Source organism: Phialemonium atrogriseum, assembly GCF_030411735.1.
Source record: "Phialemonium atrogriseum strain 8032-3 unplaced genomic scaffold QBC33scaffold_1, whole genome shotgun sequence".
NCBI lineage: Eukaryota > Fungi > Ascomycota > Sordariomycetes > Cephalothecales > Cephalothecaceae > Phialemonium > Phialemonium atrogriseum.
This window is the reverse complement of record NW_026848138.1, coordinates 1,300,084-1,312,791: the sequence shown is the minus strand read 5'-3', so window position 1 is coordinate 1,312,791 and position 12,708 is coordinate 1,300,084. Positions and strand designations below refer to the sequence as shown.

The following is a 12,708-nucleotide window of genomic DNA, read 5'->3' as shown; positions in this document are numbered from 1 at the left end:
ACACCCCCCCACCCCCCCCCCCCCCCCCCCCCCCCCCCCCCCCCCCCCCCCCCCCCCCCCCCCCCCCCCCCCGCAGCAAGCTTTGGCTAGACCCGCCGCGAAACTCAGTCTTGGATTCACGAACGGCCAGAACCTCTTCGTCGTTGATGCCGTCTCTCCTTCCCCAAGTCGTGCCATACCGGGGGCAGCTCCTCCTCGAGAGGTGGCATCGTGCGCGGGATCGCATGCGAGGAACTGGAGCTCATGGGGAATCTCAGCGGCTCCGGTACCTCGCTATACCCCATGGCCCTATTGTACATGTACACGTACATGCTGTCGGGGATGAGGCGGTGCTTGTGCAAGTGCTTGATCATGAAATAGTCGGGTCGCACATCGTCCATGGTCATGCCCTCGTCGAATATGTGCCCCCGGATGTGCTCCATCCGCGAGTGGAAGTTAGCCTCTCGCTGGGCTCGGTCGGCCGCCTTGAAGGGGACGTAGTCGCAGAACCAGCAGATAAGCTCTGCGGGGTACGTGTCCTTCATGTGGCGGGAGTGGTGTGCGATCCATTCGCTGATCTCGTCGAGGCGGTATGTCTGCGTGCAGTTCCTCAACACGCAGAACTCGCACCAGAGGCGAGACGAGCCCCAGGGCTGCTGCTCTTGCTCCGCGGTGGAGGCTGGAGGGGGGGTGGGGGAGCTGCGCTGAAGGGCCTGCACGAATGTCGGCTGCTGGCCATGTCTCGGGGGATTAGAGGTGTTGTTACTCGACGAGTTCTGGCCGTACGTGCCGCGGGAGAAAACGGTTGACCCATTCGATGACGGCCCGGCGGTGCTGCTGCTCTCTGCTTCGGAACGCAGCGTGAGGGTGGTGGTGGTATAGGTCGAATCCCAGGCAACATCGAAATCATCATGGATGTCACAATAGTCGACATTGAACAACTGGACAGCCCCTGGCAACTCACTCGGGACTTCTACCCCGACTGACATCTTCTCGAATCTGTCCGGGTCTCTTCCAGAGAAGTCCTGTAGGAAGTTGCCAATGTCGCTCGCGAAGTCGTTCGAGATCGACTGCGGTTGCGATTCCGAGTTCGAGTTCGAGTTCGATTCCATGCCAGCGAGATCGATGCAAGGACTTGCGGGGTGACCTGGAGGCGTTTACAGGAGGTGGAGCGGGGATTATCGTTGTGAAGGGCTTCGAATAAGCCAAGCCCAACAGTGGCAGAATTGGGCAAGATGGTGAGTTGGAGGGGGAGCACGAACAAGAACAATTCTAGGGTGTCAAGCGAAATAAATCCTCGATCCTCGAGATGAACGGAGCCCCGGTGTCGAAATGATACAGCCGGACTTGAGTCTGGTTGATTTCGGTGGATTTGGAGTTCGAGGGACAGCACTGCAGCAGGGGTTGGTTGTGTTTCATGCATACACCACCTACGAGTCCTACGAATGGGTGCGGGACCCAATACCAGTTCAAAGTGACAAAGCAAAGAAAAGTATTGTTCCCGGCTGCCGTTTTCACCGCTATATGATGGTTCCGGGGTCGACCGAGGTTCGGCTCCGTGGGTTCGATGACATGACGAGACTTTAGGACATTGACATGACAGTGACTTTGTCGTGCGGCACAACCATGTCTGTCGCCCTCATAAGGAGCGGCGCCTGCATCCGGCCAAAAGAAGCTGATCGACCAGCTGCACATCGATCAGCTTACTAGGACCCAACAACCCCGAATATATCACGCTCTCCTAATAGGTCCGTCCGTACGGATTACAGTACTGAGCGACTGCGTATTCCCAGTTATCTAGGTACATAGGTAATGCAACCTGCTAATCCGTCAGTTTATCGGAAACGTACTACCGACTTGACAGGTTCTCTGTGGTTGGAGTTGGCAAGCTATCTCCTAACCGCACAAATACATTGTTTCTGTGCCACGAGGCTGGATCGTATGGAGGACATCAGGTTTTATCTGTGCCCAGTGGCACCAACTTTGTAAATAAGCTTGTTCAATTCCGCCCGTCGCCCGGTCTCTCTCATTCGGGACTACATAGCACTCGTGTCTTGGAGATGACATTCCTGTACTGTAGATGACTCCCGTTCTCGTCGCCCGTCTTTATGATACCCGGAAACGTGACGCAGCATATATCCCGTCGCGCAAGGCTCTCCTCGTCCTCTCCGCCGATGTCCTCCATCGTCGACGGATCGAACATGGTTTTCTGATGCGGGAGGATCTCGGGCATCGACACCTTGAAGACGGCTTTCTGAATCACCAGGAGCCGCGACAGTTCTACCGAACTGGTCACTAGCGCTCTCAGAGCCTGGTCGCGGGCCTCGGTGCTGGTCGCTTCTGTTATCGAGTCCAGGATGCTGTTGACCCTGGAGACGACCGTCTCTGCTATCCTTGACGTCTCCGCCTGCATCTCGTTCGCTGCGCCCTTCTTGAGGATGGTGAGAGTCAATGACCGCCACTGGTTGATGGGCTCGGCTGACGACGCTGCCCTGACTGTCAGCGGTTCTCTTTCTCCCCCCCGAGTGTTCTCAAGAATCGGTGCCTTCATACCAAACGATGACAAGAACGCCTCTAGTTCCACGAGCTGCAGTGCCTTCTCAGGCGGCAGGCCGACGAAGTATGCGTCGAATACCAGCTCGACCAGTATCCTCGACACGATGGACTGCAAGAGGTGGACCTTTGAGGTCATGGCTAGGTCCTCGTATGCCGGGACGAGCCGGCCTAGCTCGCTTACTGTAGACTCGTCCGCTCCCGATAGGTCTGGTTCCGCATTGGGAAAAGACCTCCATGTCAGTAATTGCGCTCAAGGGGCTGCTGTCTGGGGCGGTATAATATAGATAATCTTTGCTTCTCTTTTCATGAAAAAGAAAAAAAAAGGAGAATCATGTAAAAAGAGACAGCTTACCAAGCTTTACCCTCCTAAAGTTGACAATGACCCAGTTCTGCAGACCATTCCCCAGCCTAGCCATACCGTCGCCAAACACCTCGTCGCTCGTCCGGGTCTGCCCGTCGGACCTTGTGCTGGTGCTGACCCACTCCTTGAGCCCGCGCACCTGGGACCTGAGGGCGCGCACCTCGGCGTCGCGGGCGGCGAGCTCGCGGGCCGCCTCGTCGCGGCTTGCGCGCAGGGCCCCGGCCTCGTCGCGCGCAAGGCGCAGCTCCGCGCCCAGCGCGCCGCAGCGCGCCTGCCAGAACGTCGCGACCTCGCTCTCGTTGGCGCTCAGCCGGTCCAGCTCCCGCCGGAACTCGCCCTCCATCACGCAGAGCTCCCGCTCCAGGCCCGCGATCCGGTCGTCCTTGTCCCGGCTGGCCTGGGCCTGGGCCTGGGCCGCCTCGCCTGGGCTGCCGCCGCTGTTAGCGGCCTTTCCCAGGTGCCCTCCTCCTCCTCCTCCTCCAGCTCCTCCCCCGTCCTTGCCCGTGTTGGGTGGCGGCTGCGTCGGTCCGCCGCCGCCGCCACCGCCGCCGTCGCGGTTGTCAGGTGCGGGGGACGAGGAGCCGCTCAGGGCGGCGCGGGGCGGTGGGGCGATGACGCCGAGGCCCCGGATGGAGGCGGAGGCGGAGGCGGAAGTGGAGGTGGAGGCGGTGGGGTTTGTGGAGGCTGAGGAGGTCGAGGGGTTCGCGGAAGCGCCGCCGCCGGTTCGGACGGCGCGGGACGGCGACGAGCCGGTGCCCGGCGCCGGGACGCGGCGCTTGTCGGGCGGGCTCATGGGCTTGAGCTTCCGGGGCATCAAGTGCGGGGGGCGGGTCCGGGGATCGGTAGATAAAGGGGGGGGGATGGTTTTCCCTGCGATTTGGGGGGTTTTTTCGCTGCTACGGCTGGGACGGACGAGGGTTGGACGAGCAGGATTGTCGGCGGACGGTCTCGCTGCAGGGAGGATTCATGTTTGATAATGGCCAGACAGTCCGGATCTCGAGCAAAACTCCTCTGTTGGAGCCGAGGGTTGGGGTCGAAGGCCCGGATTGTGGCTGCCTGGAAGGCGATTTTTGTGGACGACGTGACGTTGGTGGGTTGGCGGGTGCTTGCAGGCGTTTCAGAGTGCATATGCGCCACTAACAATTGGGCTGAGGGGGGTTGATTTGATTGTGTGGGGCCTCCGCATGGGGAATACCCTCATTCTCGGTAGCGGACTCGTTAACGGTTAGGAGCAGCATTCTACAAATTTGATACACATTTTGGGGTCGTGAACTCCAAATGATTACTGTCCGCTCCGGGGCGGCCCGCACGCAAGTACTAGACTCGGGATTCCACTCGAGCAGTGCGCTACGCTGAGATATGGGGCAAAATAGCGTGATATGGCACCTGCTCTAGAGAACGATTTCCGCCTCGACTTCATATGCCTCGTCCTCTACCCCATCCACTTCCGTCTTCTTCGCACCCATCTTGCAGAGGGCGATCTTCTCGACGTTGAAGTTCTCCATCCAGACCTGGTCTTCGTAGCGGTCTAGTATCCCGCGCGCATCGATGGTCAGCTTCTCCCCCCGCTTCCCCCTGTTCTGCCTGGCGTCTCTCCCTCCCCTGACATAGATGGTGTTCAGGACTGTCGCATGTAGGAGAAGCGGCCGGGTCTCCAGGATGAGGAGTCCGGCCTCCTGGAATACCGCCCTGAGTCTTTCGCAAAACGCCTGGAGGGTGCCAAGCTGGTCAACCGGAGGTGCATATAGGATCGAGGCCTTGGAGGCCGACTGCATCGGCGCCAGTCCCTGGAGCGTGATGGTCGGCGGCTCCATGCTCGGCTCTTCCGGCCCAGACCCTGCTCGCCTCGGGGCTGCCAGCAAGTCCTTCAGCCTCAGCGATCTCAGCAGAGCCGTCGCCTCCTCGAGGCCTTCGCCCCTAGGGAAGGCGAACATCCCCAGGGTGAGGTGCATGGTGCCGACTGGCCGGATGGCATCTCGGGGGATTCCAAAGCTGGCGGGGCTTGAAACATCAGCAGCGAAGGCTTCCAGAGTCTGTGCCAACTGTGGCCGAGAAGAGGGTGTGACCAGTGGGATGCAGAGAAAATGTGTCGGAAAGGGTTTCGGCGGCATGTCGGTGGTCTGTCCCACGGCCTATACCTGTTCGCTTTCGGCCTCTGGAGAACTGCAGCGTTGGCTGACACGCCCGAGGCAGCTGCGGACCCCTCGGCCGTTACCTTTGTCCTTGTCTGTCTACCTAGGTAGGTACCTATTTCGAGAGGACTAGCTTGAGGTAAGATGGATGGCTCAGGCGAGAACTACACGTGGTGCTCCGTGTAGACAGCGAGAGGAGGGGTTCGCCGACGAATGAGATGCTGATTATTAACCTGTATTTTGGGCTTTGCAAAGGCATCCGTGCCAGGTGGTGCTGTGCACTGTCTAGTTGCTGGTAGGGGCGGGGTAGCAAGCCACAACCTTGGTTGGTGTCATGAGAACAAACCGGTACGGAGTAAAAGGAACACGGCCCCAGGACATTGCTGTTCTCCAGGATATCACCAACGCATCACTGACTGAGGTGGCATCTCCCCAGACAAAAGAGAATTGAGTCAAGGGCCTAGATCCGTCAACTCAAATTGAGAATCTGGGCCGAGAAAGGTAGGTTTCGTGTGAACCATAGAGTCCCTATTGCACGGCTCCAAGATAACCAAGGAGCGCGCAGGAGCGCGCAGGACCGGCCAGTGATGGCCAGCCCCCGTCCCGTGGACTGGTAAGCCCCTTGACTATCGACCGTCGTCGTGCAACTGGGTATTCTCCTCGCCTCGCCAATATACATCGTTCTGTTGATCCGAGTTCCCACCCCCATGCGCCTCTCCCAAGGTGGGCGCCTATCCAGCTGCCTGAATCTGTAATGTCTATGGTGACAAACGAGCCATGTGTGATCACGAGAGGTGTGATGCGGAATATCTTGTGCGCAACGCAAAGGGCCTCGTGTCGCGCCTATGACTCCATCTCTCGACGTCAAGATCGGTTGGGTGACAGCCATCGTTGCTTGTGCTGTCATCTAGGAGCCGGGGGGCGGCCACATCCTCGGCGCGACAGGATGTTGACACGCTCTTAGACCTTGAAGAACTCCTTGAGCAACACCTCCAGATCAGCCGTATCCGTCTTGACCGTTTTCAGGGCCTCGCTAATCTTGTAAAGGCACACTGCTTGGTCTGCCTCAGGCGATCCATCAAGGTTCAGGTTATGGCCGTATTGCTGGATCACCTGGCAACTGTCTCTGACTTTCAAGAAACCTAGAGTTGCAGAGGAGCCCTTCAAGAAGTGGCCCAGGCTGGACAACTCGCTGAGGTTCCTTTCCCGTCTGCAAAAGGGCAAGAACCGAGCATTGATTAGCCCAGAGTCCCCAACAATGAGGAGGAGACAGTGGTCCCCGCACTGGCGGGACGGCGAGGGGGATTGACGAAGCGAAAAACGCCGTGCAATAGGCAACAGGGGGTTGGACTAGGTTTCGAACTTACAGGGCGTTGTCCATCTTGGCAAAGGTCTCCTCGGCCTGCTCAAAGAAGTTGAGAACCAGCGGCTTGCTGAATTCCCGCTCCTCCTCACTGTCATCCATCTCCAGGATTTGGGAGAAGGTCGACAAGTCGACGCTGTCTCCAAAGTCAAGCATGCTTGCGGATGCTGCCGACCCCTCGTCAGTCTGTTACTGGGGTGGTTAGTTGGCTCATCATAACCAGACAAGTTCCAGAAGATACAGAGTGCTATGGGCCGAGATCACGAACTCTGCGATACGATGATATCCGAGTCTGTCTCATCGGAGGATGAAATGCGGATTGAAGGTGGCAGTAGGCCGGGGGTGGGCTGTTGTGAAGCGCGCAATGCGACCGAGCAGGGTCGTAGGCACGGGTTATGTACTCGGTGATACGCAGGAGCCAGAGTAGGGGGCGGGGGGGAGGAGAGAGGTACCAGGACCCCACGCGATCAGGCTCGTCTCGGATGGGCCTTGAAGGTTTGGTGTGGTGTGGGATGTGAGGTGGGCTTACAGAATGAGCCAAATAGCATACACAAAGAATATGCGAAGCGGTGCTAGCCGACACAGTGCAGCGCCACGTAGGTATCTCTGGTATCTCGGGCGGACAGACGAGTTTCGGGGTTGGTTTGCTGCAAGAGTTTTTTTTTTGCCTAGAGGGGTTGGTCCTATTTGTGCGCGCTGGGCAGCTAATAAGTCCTTCTCGCAGCAGATGAACAGCGTGGAAGCCAAAAAAAAAGTGTGGGGTCCAGGTGACAGCCGGGATGAGGTTGGAGCCGATCAGTACGTCTAGAAGGGACTACTGACGCGTTTGGCGGGTGAAGGGGGCAGGTGAGACGGGGGACGGCGCCAGTGCAAGCGTCGAAGCGACTGGTAGAGAGAATGGGGCCGACGAACGATGGCGACAGAACCGAATACCGAAAAAGGCTGATAGGATAGTGTGAAGCTCCAAGAGTGGGGAGGCTGGGCTCTTAGGCTTTAAGACTCGGCCGCTGGTTCTCGGGGAGGCGGATCTTGGGTGCTCCCCTGGTCGATACTGTAGCTAACGGCGTTTCTATCAAATGAATCGATGCAATGAGTATGGATGACGAGATAGTTTCGACGGTTTTGGATTCGCGTTGCTAGGCTGTACAGGGTACAGTGCAGGGTACAGTAGGGTGCTTCGGACGGCCCATCAAGATGGCCCTGACGCTTAAGCACCAAAAGGTGAAAAAGGCCGAAGAGGCGTAAATATTAAGCTATTAACGGAAGCAACGAATACTGGGATCTGGCCACCGTTCCCTTGATCGACAGTGGGGAGCAAGTATGTATGTACATGTACATCCCCTCGTTTTGGCGGTAATTGTGTAGGGCGGGCTAGTAGGCACTACCTAGGTAGGCAGGTACTGTACCAAAGAAGGTAGGTGCATCTTGCACAACCCACGTCGAACGGAGAGGCTACCATCGAGGCTACCTGAAAGTTCTGGATAGGCACCGGCCTCCATGTACACGATCCAAAATTATGTCGTCTGTCTACAACGAACTGCGCTTCTTCCCCTTTTCTTTTTCTGCGCTAGGGACTAGGAGGCGAGACCACGGGGCCCAACCAGTTTACCAACCGGCCAACGAGATCGTACTCGACAGCAGGCAGCTCCAGGCGCCATGAAGCTACCAGCGGTCAATAGAGGCGATGGCAACTGTTGGCCAAGCCCTGCCTTTGGTACTTGAGGACTCCATCTAGCCCGCCATAGGACCGACCGTCTAACCTCGGGCCTCGACTAGGACAGAGAGAGATACAGAGAGATGGCCGTCTGGGCTGCTGCATAGGCACACATATTGCCGACGAGCTAGCTAGGATAGGGCTACGGCTGCCCCCCTGACAGTTTGTTGGCTATGCCATCCCTCCCTCTTTCCAGGCAAATCACTGGTAGTATCCGACCTCGTTCGCACCGGGGTTTGCAACCTCCTCGGGAAGCCCCTTGTGTCACCCAAAGGGATGGGGCAGGCGTACCAAGAGGGGACACGCCACTCGCGGGGGGGCGATGAGGAGCATCTCCCAATAGCTTCCCTTCTGGCAAGGCTCGTTTCGAGATGCAGGGACTAGAGCGGTCCGTCAATTTAAGGGCCTCGATTCCGCCGTCTGCTGTGCAAGTGCTTCCAGAATCGCCCCTCCCGCATATCAGGGAGCACGGCCACTCAGGGAGCACGCCACTGAAGACGATCATTCGGGGTCGCTGCAGCCAGGAGAATGCAGCTAGCTATCTTAGTCTCTGCAGCAACGCGCTGGGTCAAGTCCAAAGGACCCCTTCTTTCCATCGGGAATCAAGACACGTCCGCCCCGAAAAAGCCGTTATCCCCTCCCTCGCTTACGTCTGCCGGGACGGGACGGGCTCGACATATATGGGTATGGCCCGGTATCGACAGTGGGAGTGGTGTTCTTATCATTACTTCTTCTAAAGCTTGTCTTAATTCCCCTTTTCTTGCTGATGCTATTTCAAGGAGTATACCCTTTTTTAAACTTCCGCCGTGTCCACGCCAGATGCGCGTGCCTCTATAAATAAATAGAAACTGGTATTTTATCGACACTATGTTTCAATTACAATTCATTACGCAAGATGGAAAGGTACCGGTACCAATTAGGGTTCATCTGCGCATTCTCGACGTCATTGACCGTCATAGCTCGGACCACAAATGCAAGGACAGGGGCAGCTGCAGGGCTAGTTGACGTGATTGGCCGCTGGGTGGTGTCGCAAACAACGGATGTAAGCTAGGTAGCTTCGCAAGACCGACGACATTTGGTCATTCTGGTGCAGTGGTGCAGCCTCTCTAGCCGCGGCGCTGGATCTGCCTGGCCACTTTCGCCTCGACACAGGAAGTCGTCCGCAACAGCGGATTGAGAGACAGCTGATGCATATTTCTAGCGATCTATATTCGAGCTGTTACATCCAAGGTTCTTGTGAGGCCGCCGACTGGTCGTTTTTCCCTCTCTTATTCGCCGGCTAGGCACCATGGTTGTGTCGCTGGCGACGGTGGAGTTTAGGTCAGGAGTGGAGCTTGGCAAACTGACTCGGATATCGGCACCGCTCGTAGTGTACCACAGTAGGCCAATTGGTTCCTGCAATGGGGAAGTCGAATGGAAAACCACCGGACTGCACTGTCCGGCCACCCATCCCCCTCCTTTTCCATCAAGACATACAGGAGCTGGATTCGGCACCCAGCACATTCAAAACGGCGGTAAGGAATTTCATTTGCCAGCCCCGAACTGCAAAACGGGACCGACCTAGTGTAACTGCGCAGGGCACACACCCTCCACATCGCTTTGCCCCATTTTCCGTGCTGCTGACGATCGGTACAGTGAACTGAAACACGTGCACTGGACCCTTAAAAAGAGAAACGGAAGTCCTGGTGTTTGCGAGAGCAAGCCCGGGCACAGTGTTGATTGATTCCAAAAGGCATCCGTTGACCACGTACGCAGGTATGTACCTACCAACCTTCTAGGTTTCCATGTGCGTGGCTCCTCACTACCCCTCCCACTCTCCAAACTTTTGTCCCGCCCACGGCCTCGAGTTTTTGCAGAGCCAGCCTCCACTTGGGCATAATGACTAGGGCCTCGGTAACAGCTCTGATGGTAGGATATTCTATAAAATTATTACCGTACGCGACCTCTGTTCATAGCACCTAGGTTAATCACATAAGCACCTCGCCTCGGAAGGTGGAAGGTCAGATAGGTGCTGCGCTTGGACAACGTCACACGGGCAGGGGTTATATAAGCTTAATAAGCTCCCGTTGTTGTCGGTATGAGATTTACGGGCCGCCTAGGAGGAAATTCCCCCCTCCCCCGAAGAAAACCTCGCATCAGGCATCAAGAGGTGGTGGATAAGTTCAGCCTCGGAACCCCGTCTGGGGAGGTAAGTGATTTGTACGTAAAGTAGTTGGACATCACCACGCCATCCCGATCCTTCCAGCCGTGCTCTGGGTCCTTGGTCCGTCATCGAACCACTACGGCTCCTTGGCGCGAGATAGGTCTCCCCCCCCCAAATCTTCACCTTTCTCCCCCAACTAAAGTTCCGTCGAACATGCATGAGAACTGCATAGTAACACGCCCAAAACCTGTTTTTGCGCAACTAAGCACCACTCGTTACTCCTCACCGGCTTGGCTGGGCCTATCACGATTCACGAAGGGTCGAGATATAAATTAGCTAAATCGTGCCATTGGAAGTGACTATCTAGCCTACTAGCAACTTCGACTACCTCTCACAAGCGTTTCCCACCGCACGGTCTTGTGGAGCCACACGCTTGTTCGGTAAGACGTCTGGCGCGTTGCAAGCTCATCTCGAGCCAGTCATGTGGGGGCTAAAATCGATGTCTTGGTTGGCGCTCGACGACAAAGAACCTAGATGCCACGAGATCGTGATAATTGCCATGTTGCAAAGGGGTTTCAACGATCGGCGGCCAGAAATGCGCAGGCGCCAGCATCGCGGAGCTGCTCAAGGGCGGGAACCGCCCAGCTGAGTCTTTCCAGCCCCCCAACCCCGAACGAATATGAGCTTCGAATAGGGGAAAGGGGGGGGGGGGGCGGCGGCGCGTGATCGCAGTTCTTCGACGCGGAGCGCGTTCCGCGTCGCATTAGCTCATGTGTCGTGTCTGCAATCGTAGGGTCTGGGCTATCGGCAATTCGGCATGCGCCATCGCGGCGACGGGCTCTGTGACCGCAGGCCCACTCAGAGGAGGACTTTTGAGGCCACGCTGAGGAGCCAGGCGGCGTCCTGCCAGCCGCCCTCGTCTGGTCTTGGTGGGGGCATCCGTTCCTCCATGGCCGTTGTGACCCCCTCGAATTGGCGGGCACTACTTGATCTCCGTCGCTCAAGAGCGACCTCTTCCGCCCCGCCGTCTGTTCCCTCCCCATCGCTGTCCGACTCTTCCTCGTTTTCCTCAACTGAAAACAGGCCCAACCCGAGGACGCTGTCGAACCACGTGCCTACACCCACGCCACTCCCCCTCTTAACAAGCCTCCGGACGTGGGCTTCGTCCTCCTGAGTCGTATCCTGCTCGATGGCCTCAAGCCTCTCGTCGAGGTTGACAAAGTCGGGGCCGACGATGCGGTCGTCTTGTTGGGCGAAGTAGCCATCCATGGGCCTCTGTTCCAGAGGAGTCATGGCCTGATTTCGACTCCCGACACGGCTGTGCGAACGGCTTCCAAAGCGGCTGGTCGGCGGAGAAGGCAAGCGGTCGTCATCTAGGTGGACCGCACTGCCCCTGCGGCTAGCATGCCGGCTCGCCCACTCACGCTCCCGCGCCAACTCGCGCTCAAAGGCCTCCTCTTCGCCGTCCCGTACGCCGGCCAGGCTGGTTGAGCTGGCTCTCGATACGAGCCAGGACTGGCCCTTCGACTCACGAGTTTCGCTCGAGATAAGCGCACTTGCTCTAATGAGCCAGTCGGTGTCATTCTCATCCTTGACAGAGACAACATCGTCCCGCCTCCACCTGTGTCTGGGAGATGATACATCGGACGTTGAATGCGAGCCATTGGAGATGAGGTGAGTGGCAGACTTGCTCTTTGGCAAGCTCGCTGTGGGCGTAGACGCGACACGAGTGTGGGAATAAGAACGGCCTGGAGATCTTGATAGTAGTCGGGGGGTAGCAGGTGAGGACTTGGCCTGCAAGTAGGACGTGCTTTGATGAGGCGTTGCAGACAGAGGGTCTAGGAAATCATCGTGGTCGTCCAGCGGCAGCTTGGAAGTGAGGGGTGCCAAACTCAATCGGTTAAGCGTCGTTGTGGACCGGTTCTTCCGCCGTATGTAGCTCGAATGCTGGTTGAATGCGACGTCCATGGCGCCTAGTAAACGGCCAGTTTTCTAAGCCGGGTTGGTCCTCGATCCCTTGCTGCGCTCTCTGTGTTGTGCTCGTACACCACAATTGATAACAGAGAATCGCGTGTTGGGAGGAATGAGCTTGCCCTCCCTTGGCGAAAACTCTGGGGCTCCTGCATATAGCTAGCTAACCCTTGTACCGCAGTACCGAGGACCCGGCTTGCTTGTGATTTTCCCGGTCAGCTATGGCAGGGGTCAAGAACGCCACCAACCAGCCAACTGCGCAAAGGACCAGATCCTCCGGGTGCAGGGGTCTGTGCGTTCCAGCTGGAACATACCAGGCTGTTATCTTCTGCCAGATGTCTTGCAGCTGCAATACCTAGCCTTTGCAATTGCGACCCTTGCTTTAGTGGGGGCCAGTGAAAGGCTCTGGCAGACCTATCAAAAATAACATCTGGCAATGGCCGGCTACCACCTGCAGTGCGTTGACCCACCGCGGAGATGAGTTCGATA

The 12,708-nt window shown here is 57.4% G+C and overlaps 4 protein-coding genes across 4 annotated transcripts; all 4 read right to left on the bottom strand.

Annotated features, from left to right (window-relative positions):
- Positions 1 to 116: 116 nt before the first annotated feature.
- On the bottom strand, positions 117 to 1,091 carry QBC33DRAFT_553998 (uncharacterized protein; the record flags this gene model as incomplete). The annotated part of the gene is made up of 1 exon (XM_060429462.1): positions 117 to 1,091. One exon carries the CDS (start codon positions 1,089 to 1,091, stop codon positions 117 to 119), a length of 975 nt encoding a protein of 324 aa, XP_060288761.1.
- A 914-nt stretch (positions 1,092 to 2,005) lies between these two features.
- QBC33DRAFT_443973 (AKAP7 2'5' RNA ligase-like domain-containing protein) lies at positions 2,006 to 5,007 on the bottom strand (the record flags this gene model as incomplete). Its single annotated transcript, XM_060424250.1, has 4 exons — positions 2,006 to 2,466; positions 2,533 to 2,742; positions 2,888 to 3,766; positions 4,359 to 5,007. 4 exons carry the CDS (start codon positions 5,005 to 5,007, stop codon positions 2,006 to 2,008), a joined length of 2,199 nt encoding a protein of 732 aa, XP_060288760.1.
- Positions 5,008 to 5,988: 981 nt separating this feature from the next.
- Positions 5,989 to 6,547, bottom strand: QBC33DRAFT_553995 (histidine-phosphotransfer domain, HPT domain-containing protein; the record flags this gene model as incomplete). The annotated part of the gene is made up of 2 exons (XM_060429461.1): positions 5,989 to 6,238; positions 6,396 to 6,547. 2 exons carry the CDS (start codon positions 6,545 to 6,547, stop codon positions 5,989 to 5,991), a joined length of 402 nt encoding a protein of 133 aa, XP_060288759.1.
- A 4,401-nt stretch (positions 6,548 to 10,948) lies between these two features.
- Positions 10,949 to 12,262, bottom strand: QBC33DRAFT_521606 (uncharacterized protein). Its single transcript, XM_060426478.1, has one exon. The coding sequence runs from the start codon at positions 12,214 to 12,216 to the stop codon at positions 11,107 to 11,109; it is 1,110 nt and encodes a 369-aa protein (XP_060288758.1). The 5' UTR covers positions 12,217 to 12,262; the 3' UTR covers positions 10,949 to 11,106.
- Between the last annotated feature and the right edge of the window lie 446 nt (positions 12,263 to 12,708).